This window comes from Sinocyclocheilus anshuiensis, unplaced genomic scaffold, assembly GCF_001515605.1.
Source record: "Sinocyclocheilus anshuiensis isolate Anshui unplaced genomic scaffold, SAMN03320099.WGS_v1.1 scaffold861, whole genome shotgun sequence".
NCBI classification, from domain to species: domain Eukaryota; kingdom Metazoa; phylum Chordata; class Actinopteri; order Cypriniformes; family Cyprinidae; genus Sinocyclocheilus; species Sinocyclocheilus anshuiensis.
Window position 1 is genome coordinate 661651 of NW_015554217.1, and position 9473 is coordinate 671123.

General features: G+C 36.3%; 1 protein-coding gene across 1 annotated transcript in view; it reads left to right on the forward strand.

Moving 5' to 3' along the window:
* LOC107671119 (alpha-actinin-2-like) overlaps positions 1 to 9473 on the forward strand; it is a 26370-nt gene that overhangs the window by 6952 nt on the left and 9945 nt on the right. Inside the window, exons 7-18 of the mRNA XM_016463966.1 lie at positions 2471 to 2552; positions 3231 to 3316; positions 3397 to 3489; positions 3579 to 3809; positions 4347 to 4494; positions 4634 to 4784; positions 6449 to 6557; positions 6655 to 6795; positions 7338 to 7520; positions 7694 to 7828; positions 7962 to 8141; positions 8623 to 9298. Of these exons, the coding sequence (XP_016319452.1) occupies positions 2471 to 2552; positions 3231 to 3316; positions 3397 to 3489; positions 3579 to 3809; positions 4347 to 4494; positions 4634 to 4784; positions 6449 to 6557; positions 6655 to 6795; positions 7338 to 7520; positions 7694 to 7828; positions 7962 to 8141; positions 8623 to 8799 (1716 nt within the window). The 3' untranslated portion in view covers positions 8800 to 9298. The remainder of the gene's footprint in view (positions 1 to 2470; positions 2553 to 3230; positions 3317 to 3396; positions 3490 to 3578; positions 3810 to 4346; positions 4495 to 4633; positions 4785 to 6448; positions 6558 to 6654; positions 6796 to 7337; positions 7521 to 7693; positions 7829 to 7961; positions 8142 to 8622; positions 9299 to 9473) is intronic.

A 9473-nucleotide genomic window follows, 5' to 3' on the forward strand; every position in this document is an offset into this window, starting at 1 on the left:
TGCCCCTATTATGCCTTTTTGAATATTACCTTTCATGCAGTGTGTCATGTAGCTGTATGTGAACATAAACTATCTGCAAAGTTGTGAAGCCGGCAGTGCACAATAAATAAAGTTATTGTCTATCAAAAAAAAAAGAGTCGCTCGCAATCGCCTAAACGAGTCGTCAGGAATTCAAATCTTATTCTGTTACGGCTCTATGTCACGAAGTAACATATTTGCATAATGTCTGCCCACGTTCTACATCGCCAACTTGCCCGCCCACAAACAGTAAAATTTTTGTGTGGTTAACATCATGTCGAGAAGATGCTGTATCCTACGCTGTGAGAGTAACTTTGTTTTATCACATCTTATAATTACCACAAACTTGTTAACAGCTTGTGAATCAGTCTCTTGTCGATCAGCCACTTCAACCGTTTCATCAGACTCTGGCTCGAATTGGTAATGTACAATTGATACCATCTTTTCTATGTATTGACAAGTCTCCAGGGCTGTCATTCTGTCATGGCAATGGTTGTTTCGTTTCTGACACGCGCTGTACGCGGTAGACCAATCCAGAGCCATGGAATGAGCAATCTCTCTACGGCTCTGGACCAATCACAAAGGACTGTGCCATCTGACCAATCACAGCAGTGAGGGCTCACGGAAAGGAGGGGTTTAGAGAGACTGATTCTTTGAACTGCTTCACACGAGTCGTTTACGAATCATTTACAAATTAAGTCAAATTAAATCTATTTTTTGAGATAACTAACGTGTTTTTTGACCTTGCATGCATGTAAACCTGTTTTAGGAGACTCATAATACAATATTAGCAACCTTAAAAATGACATAATAGGGGCATTTTAATTTAAAATCTAATTTATTACTGATAGCAAAGCTGAATTTTTAAAAGCCGTTACTCTAGTCTTCAGTTTCACATGATCCTTCAGAAATTATTCTAATATGCTGATTTGGTGCTCAAGAAACATTTGTTATCTTACTGACCTCATACGGTAATTATTGCAGTCAAGAGGCAATCAGAGAAAGCTGGTCCATAATACGTTTTCTCAGAGGACCGTTTGGGTTTACAATAAGAACTTGGAAAAGTGATCCACATTTCAGGAACACCAGAACAGTTTCTAAAAGATACTTTCTAAGAATCCATATTATAACTTATTCTGTCTCAGGACCCTTCGAAGTTGATTTTAAGTGGGCTAGAAGCATGTTAGTACTCTAGTGACAGGTTAGATTTGATTTCTTCGTTCCCAGAATATGGAATCATAAAGGCGTGAGCAGGATTTGGCATTTTTTCCAGCCATGTTCCAAGTCTGTGTGAATGAGTGTGTACTATGGTTTTTATTAGTTGGCTGGACCAGACCGTTGAAGATTAAGGATTTATTTAGCTTGTCAGGGTCAGTCAGTTCAACGGTGAGTGACTAAAAGACCCCTCACCCCACACAGACATTCCTGTCCCTTTCAGCTGTCACTGACGGCTCCTGGTGAGCTTGAATGGGGTAATCCAGTGTCTAGCATGGACCCCAGTGGTCCCAGTTTGGACATGAGCATCAGGAGGATCCAGGACCCTCTGGATCCCCTGCAGCTGCTGATGTCCTGCAATACGGCTTTTTATTGACACAGAGAACAAAAGCTTGATCCCCAGACTCTGCTTACACACGCATCCACAAATACTTGCAATTATAATAACCATAAACATGCGCATTTAGAATGCAGAATGGAAGAATCGATTACTATTTTAGTAATGTTTTTGAAAGAAGTCTTTTATGCTCAGCAAGGCTGCATTTATTTGATGAAAAATACAGTACAAACAGTAATTTTGTAAATATTGTTACAATTTAAAATTGAACCGTTTTCTATTTTAATATTCTTTCAAATGTAATTTATTCTTGTGACAGCAAAGCTGAATTTTCAACAGTCATTACTCCAGTTTTCAGTCTCACATGATCCTTCAGAAATCATTGTAATATGCCGATTTGGTGCTCATTATTATTATCAATGTTGAAAACGGTTAATATTTTTGTGGAAACCTTGATAGATTTTTTCAGGATTTTTTGATGAATAGAAATTTCTAAAGAACAGCATTTTTTGAAATAGTCTTTTGTATCATAAATGTTTTTACTGTTACTTTTGATCAACTGAACGCATCCTTACTAACTAAAATTATTACTTTTGAACAGTAGTGTGGTTATTTTTTATAATTTGAAAAGCCTTTGCATTTAAGGGGCAACCAGTCTTTTAGTATGTCAGTGCTTCCTTTTCAGATAACTTTTAACTAATTTAACATTTGAAATCCTTTTTTTTTTTCTCTAAGAATTTCAGAGCTAAACATTTTCTCTCTCCTCTAGTGGCACCTGAATACTGACACTCACTTTTGCATGGAAATTATTTTGACTTATTTTTGGCGGCATGTATTATTTCTTATGCTTTATTTATTGGTAAAGCAGTATGCCTTTTCTCTCCTTTTGTCTGTCTGCAGGATGATCCACTGGGTAATCTGAATTTGGCATTTGACATTGCTGAAAAACATCTGGACATCCCCAAAATGCTGGATGCAGAGGGTAAACGATAAGCATAGAATGTTCCCTAATACTCCATATAACATTCCAGCTGAATCCAGAGCTTTCAGGCAGTTAAATATTGAAAATATGTCTTTCACAAAAATGTTATGGTGACAATAATACCTTAAGACACTATTACCTAAAATATGGCATCTACACTGAATAAGGTCTGTATGTCACATTTAACTTTGGCAAGGAAAGACTTGGAAACCTTGGGAGGAACCAAGTTCTAGGCTCAGGCTAGTCCCATGTTCTTTACAATAAAGCAGCAATAAGACAATATTCTAAAAGCTGGATGCAAATTCTAAAGATTTCAAGCAACAAACTGCCTGTTTTTAGCTTTATAATATTACAAAATATGGCGTTTGCTCCACAGTCCTAGTTAGCAGTGACAGGCCAGATGAGAGGACAGTCATGACGTATATCTCCAGTTACTATCACACCTTTGCAGAGTCTCAAAAGGTACATCGGATCCCTAAGGTCATTCTAGAAGTGTTAGAAATATAGTAACTGCTGAGTGTACGGCCCCTTCAGTCCATGAAGGCGTATCCTCATTTTCCACTTTAGCAGATGAACATGACTTGTGTTTCCTTGTGGTATTTATATTTTCTTCCATCACACCTTATTTCCACCTTCACTTAATGGAGATGTCCCTTAACTCATCTCCTCTCCCTGCAGACATCCTGAACACCCCCAAGCCTGATGAGAGAGCAATTATGACATATGTGTCCTGCTTCTACCATGCCTTTGCTGGAGCTGAACAGGTATCGTGTGCTAGATTGAGCAGATCAATTATCTTTCCATTCATCTCTACCTTAGTTCTAACTATGTTTCTCTCCCTCAGGCTGAAACCGCTGCTAACAGGATCTGTAAGGTGCTGGGAGTGAATCAGGAAAATGAGAAGTTGATGGAGGATTATGAAAGACTGGCTAGTGAGGTCAGGAGACATATTGTAGTTAAACACACATCAGATACACTCCACACACTGCACACATATTTAACCTAAATATTTCCTCTATTCTGTAGCTGCTGGAGTGGATCAGACGTACCATTCCCTGGCTCGAGAATCGTGTGCCGGAGAAGACCATGTCAGAGATGCAGCGGAAGCTGGAGGATTTCCGAGATTACCGCAGGATGCACAAACCTCCCAAAGTGCAGGAGAAGTGTCAATTGGAAATCAGCTTCAACACTCTTCAGACTAAACTCCGCATTAGCAACCGGCCTGCGTTTATGCCCTCTGAGGGCAAGATGGTTTCAGTGAGAGCTTGACACATGTGACACATCTTTACTTAGATGTCTATATGTATGTATATGTATTGTATTATTTATTGATTTATTTTTTGTATTATTTATTGATTTATTTTAATAGTTTTTATTTTAATATGTATTTTCTATTTTTTTAATTTAATTTGTTTATTATGTTGTATTGATTTAATTTATTGATTTATTTAACATTTATAGTTTTTTATTTTTATATTTAATAATCTTATTTAATATTTATTTTATTTATGCTTGTTATATTTTACCGTATTTAATAAATCAATACATATTTAATGTATTGATTTATTTATTTTAATTGTTTTTATATTAATATGCATTTTATATTTATTTTATTTTTATTCATCTAACTAGCTAGCTTTGGTGGGCATTTTTCAGCAAATTATTTCTCAAAAAATGTAGATTTATAGGTATATTGGTCACAAACACATACACTTATAAAACAGTAAGGCGAACATGCTTAAAGTTTCTCAATGGTTTCATTGTTGATGATTTGGTTTGTGTTTGTCTGTTTAGGACATAGCAAGTGCGTGGCAGGGGCTGGACCAGGCAGAGAAGGGCTATGAGGAATGGCTGCTGACGGAGATCAGGAGACTGGAAAGACTGGACCATCTAGCAGAGAAATTCAGGCAGAAAGCTACCAACCATGAGACCTGGGCTGCAGGTGAGTCCTGAACATTAAGTGGTGTCATCAATAAAATACCAGCATTCTGCACTTAATTAAAAAAGAACTATAAGCCACTTTGAATAAGAAAGTTCACTAAATTATGCTTAATATATGCTTTATGTGTGTTTTGCAATAGGTAAGGAGGAGATGTTGACCCGGAAGGACTACGAGTCAGCATCTTTAATGGAAGTCCGAGCTTTGCTGAGGAAACACGAGGCATTTGAGAGTGACCTTTCCGCCCACCAGGACAGAGTTGAGCAGATTGCTGCTATTGCTCAGGAGCTCAAGTATGATCTTTTAGATTTATCATCTTCAAAAATACTTCGACTTTCTTTGCTGATCTTCATTTAATTTAGCTGTTCATTTTAATGTATACTTTGGTATGTGCATTGACATTCAAAAGCTTGGGGTCAGTAATATACATTTTTTTAAATTAAGACTTTTATTCAGCAAGGATTCATTAAATTGATCAAAAGTGACAGTAAAGACTTTTACATTATTACAAAAATCATTTATTTTAAATAGATGTTGTTGTTTTTTTTACTTTATATTCATCAAAGAATTCTTTAAAAAATTTATCACGGTTTCCACAAAGCTGTTAAGCAGCTCAACTGTTCTCAACATTGATAATTATAAGAGTGTTACTTGAGTGTTACTACACCAAATCAGCATATTAGAGTGATTTCTAAAAAATCATTGGACACTGAAGACTGGAGTAATTGCTGCTGAAAATTCAGCTTTCCCATTACAAGAATACACTACATTTTAAAAAATATGAACATATTTTAAATTAATATTTCACAATATGACTGTTTTTATTGTATTTTCTTCAAATAAATGCTTTTGTTGAGCAAAAGAGACATTGAAAATGATCTTACCAATGTCAGATGTTTGGATGTAGTGCACAAGTTCTTTGTCCTTGTAACTAACCTGTCATGTTCAGTTTCTCATCACCTTACAGGGTCTTAATAGCTTCATATCTCTTACACTACTTATCCATAGCTAGACACACATATACATGCACCATGCTTACAGCATACTTTGGTGCTTGAATCGCAGACTTTCTATTTTAACATTCATTATCTCCCTGCAGGCCTGGTTAGAGTGTGTGTGTGTGTGTGTGCATGCATTTGGTATTTGACTGACAGATTCTGACCTTTATGTAGTCTCAGTAGGTACAGGGTGATATTACTTATAAACTATGGAGCATACTTATGATGATTAGCATACTAATGTTAATTTAGACACAAAAAGCAAACAGAAAATAATTTTAGAGTTATCAAAACAGGCTGGAATACACTACACAACTTTTAAAAACAGAACAGATCTTAAAATACTGGGCATCATACACTTACCGACTTTGTAATAGATACTGACGAAAAACTTGCCATTATACACTAAATGACTGAGGATCATACACTAGCAGACTTTAAAGTCGTTCCAATCACAGCCAACTCAGGCAGAAATGTGTGTCTTGTTGCTAGGAGACGCGTGACAAATTCTAAAAACATGTTTGATATCCACCAACTTGATGGAATCATAGTCTGAAGCTAAAAAAATCGGAGTCTGTGACCATCATACACTATGCGCTTTTCTACAAAATCTGTCAACTCAAGTCTGCAGACTGGCTCTAACTTTTGGCAACTAGCGTCAACTTACCCAAAACTGTAAATCGGGGCAAAAACTGTGTAGTGTATGCCTTTAGAGAGAGAGTGGAAAATGCTTATGAAAAACGAAATTACAACTTTTTTTAATCCAAGAAACCTTGACTAACATTATCAAATGGTCTACATGGAAAGAAAATGATACAAAAGTCTAGAATATTCCACACCAATGTAAAGTTAGTGAGTACTACATTTGTTTACCACTAGAGGGGGACAGACTCAATAGCAAATGCAATATTGTGGTATAAAGTCTTTTATCTTTTATCTTCTCTTTTATATTTCTAAAGTGAGCTGGACTATCATGATGTTGCATCAGTGAATCAAAAGTGTCAAAGTATTTGTGACCTCTGGGACCAACTGGGTACACTCACTCAGAAACGCAGAGAGTCTTTGGAGGTATGCTGTCTGTGTCACAACTTATGTACTATAAATTTTAGATAAATCAAAGTATTAAAGAAAGCAAAAGGTTTGAATCAGTGTTACATTTTTACAGAGGACTGAGAAACTTTTGGAGACGGTGGAGCAGTTGTTTCTGGAATACGCAAAGAGATCTGCACCCTTTAATAACTGGATGGAGGGAGCCATGGAAGACTTACAGGATATGTTCATAGTGCACACCATTGAAGAGGTCCAGGTACACACAACTATTTTTACATTCTTATGTTGTGAAACAGACTAGGATTTCCACAGTCCCAGCTGTCACATATGTATTACTTTCTGACTTTTTCTAAGGTTTTGAAAGAAGTTTCTTATGCTCACCAAGGATGCATTTATTTTATTATATAAAAATACAGTAAAATGGTATATTGTAAAATATTATTACAATTTAATAACTGTTTTAAAATTTATTTTTTATTCCTATGATGGCAAAGCTGAATTTTCATCAGCTATTACTCCAGGATTCAGCGTCACATGATCCTTCAGAAATTATTTTAATAAGCTGATTTGGTGCTTGAACATTTCTTATTATCAATACAGAAAAAGACCACAAAGTTCCAAAAAACAACATTTATTTGAAATAGAAATATTTTGTAATAATGTAAAAGTCTGCCATTTTGATTAGATTAATGCATCCTTGCTGAATTAAAGTATTAATTCCTTTGAAAAAATTGTACTGACCTCAGACTTTGAATGGTAGTAGTATTTATATAAAAACAAGTTATCCATTGTGTGTAGACTCTGATAGCTGCTCACGAGCAGTTTAAGGCCACACTTCCTGAGGCAGATGCAGAAAGGCAGGCGATCCTTGGCATACAGCAGGAAGTCCTGAAGATCTCCCAGAATTACGGCATTCGTGGAGACCTCACCAACCCCTACAGCACCATAACTACAGAAGAGATTGCCATCAAGTGGGACAAGGTCAAACACACAAAAATCAGACATCCATTCTGTTCCATTACTGCACAGAAATATTCTTAAAGTTAAAACTCAAATGTATCTTCTAATATCTAATTCTAAGCCATTCTAAACAATTCCTGTAATCTTCAAAACAAAATCATGATCATGATGATGATGTGTGTTTGTGTGTTCAGGTGAAGAAGCTGGTTCCCCAGCGTGACAGTGCACTGCAGGAGGAGTTAGCGCAACAGCATGCCAACGAAAGGCTCAGACGCCAGTTTGCTGCCCAAGCCAACCTCATCGGACCCTGGATACAGGCCAGGATGGAGGTGGGTGACTTCAGCCATCACCTGTGCTAATGATAATGAATGATGAAAATTAGACATTTTTATCTATCTATCTATCTGTCTATCTGTCCGTCCGTCCGTCCATAATCTATCTATCTATCTATCTATCTATCAGGAAATTGGTCATTGTTCTATGGCGACGGGTGGGACTTTGGAGGATCAGATGACCCAGCTGAAGCAGTATGAGCATGTGATCGTCAGCTATAAACCCAACATAGACAGACTGGAGGGAGATCACCAACTCATCCAGGAGTCACTTATCTTTGACAACAAACATACTAACTACACTATGGAGGTACACATCCACACAATTAACTTTTTTTCCAGCAAGGACACATTAAATTGATCAAAAGTTACAATAAAGACATTTTATAATGTTATAAAAGATTTCAATTTCAAATAAATGCTCTTCTTTTGAATTAATTCATAAAAGAATCTGATTTCCACAAAAGTATTATGCAGCACAAATGTTTTCAACACTGATAATAATAAGAATTGTTTCTTGAGCACCAAATCAGCATATTAGGATGACTTCTGAACGATCATGTGAGTAATAGCTGCTTAAAAATCAGCTTTGCATCACAAAAATAAATTACATTTGAAAATGTATTAAAATAATGAATGCAGCCTTGATGAAAGTAAGATACTTCTTTCAAAAATATTAAAAATGCCTAAACCTTTGAATGGTGTGTACATAGAAATGTATGTGACGCATGTTTGAATTCTCACTTAATTGTGAATTAATTTTTACAACAGTATTTCTCTTTCCTCTGCAGCATATTCGTGTTGGCTGGGAGCTCCTTTTGACTACGATCGCTCGCACTATTAATGAAATTGAGACTCAAATTCTGACACGTGATGCAAAAGGCATCAGCCAGGAGCAGATGATTGAATTCCGATCCTCTTTCAACCACTTTGATCGGGTGCTGTACTCAGACTTTATGAACTCGTAACTACTCGCTTGTTTCCTTGTTGAATGGATGCTATACTAATCATCATTAAACCATACCAACTAAACTAAACCCTTCTCCACTTTGACTGAGCATTATACATACATATGTAAGTCTCTTTTATTTCAGCTGAGACATATTAATTTCATATTTGCTTTGTGTTATGTCTTGCCTTCACTTCTTCAGAGGCATCACAGTGCAAGAGTGGTAATTATCTTTCCATTCATTTAGTGGAACAAATTTAGCTTGACATGAGAGATCATTTGCAGTATTTAGTATGTCTAAAATCAGATGTGAAATAGATGCAATTTGTGCTAAAATCAGAGTTAAATGGCACTAATTTGATGAATATAGCACTTCTAGTTTTATAATTTCTGCTCACATTCTGTGCATGTTTTTGTTTGTTGTGGGTACTTGCTCTCGGGAGGAGAGGGGTAAACTCAGGACTGATGAGTTTAAAGCATGCCTGATCAGCTTTGGGCATTTAGGAAGTGACAAACAGGTACTAACCAACATGACCTCTAACCCTTGACCCCAATGTGTAATTCTTTGCATAGATTTATACATATGCATTCCCTGGGCAGCAGAATATAGTTCTAATGTACCTCTGCTTTTGTATGTTTCTGTCCGTGGTTGTGTGCTGTCTTTTTATTTGTGTTTCTGTGTTAGGTGCTGTC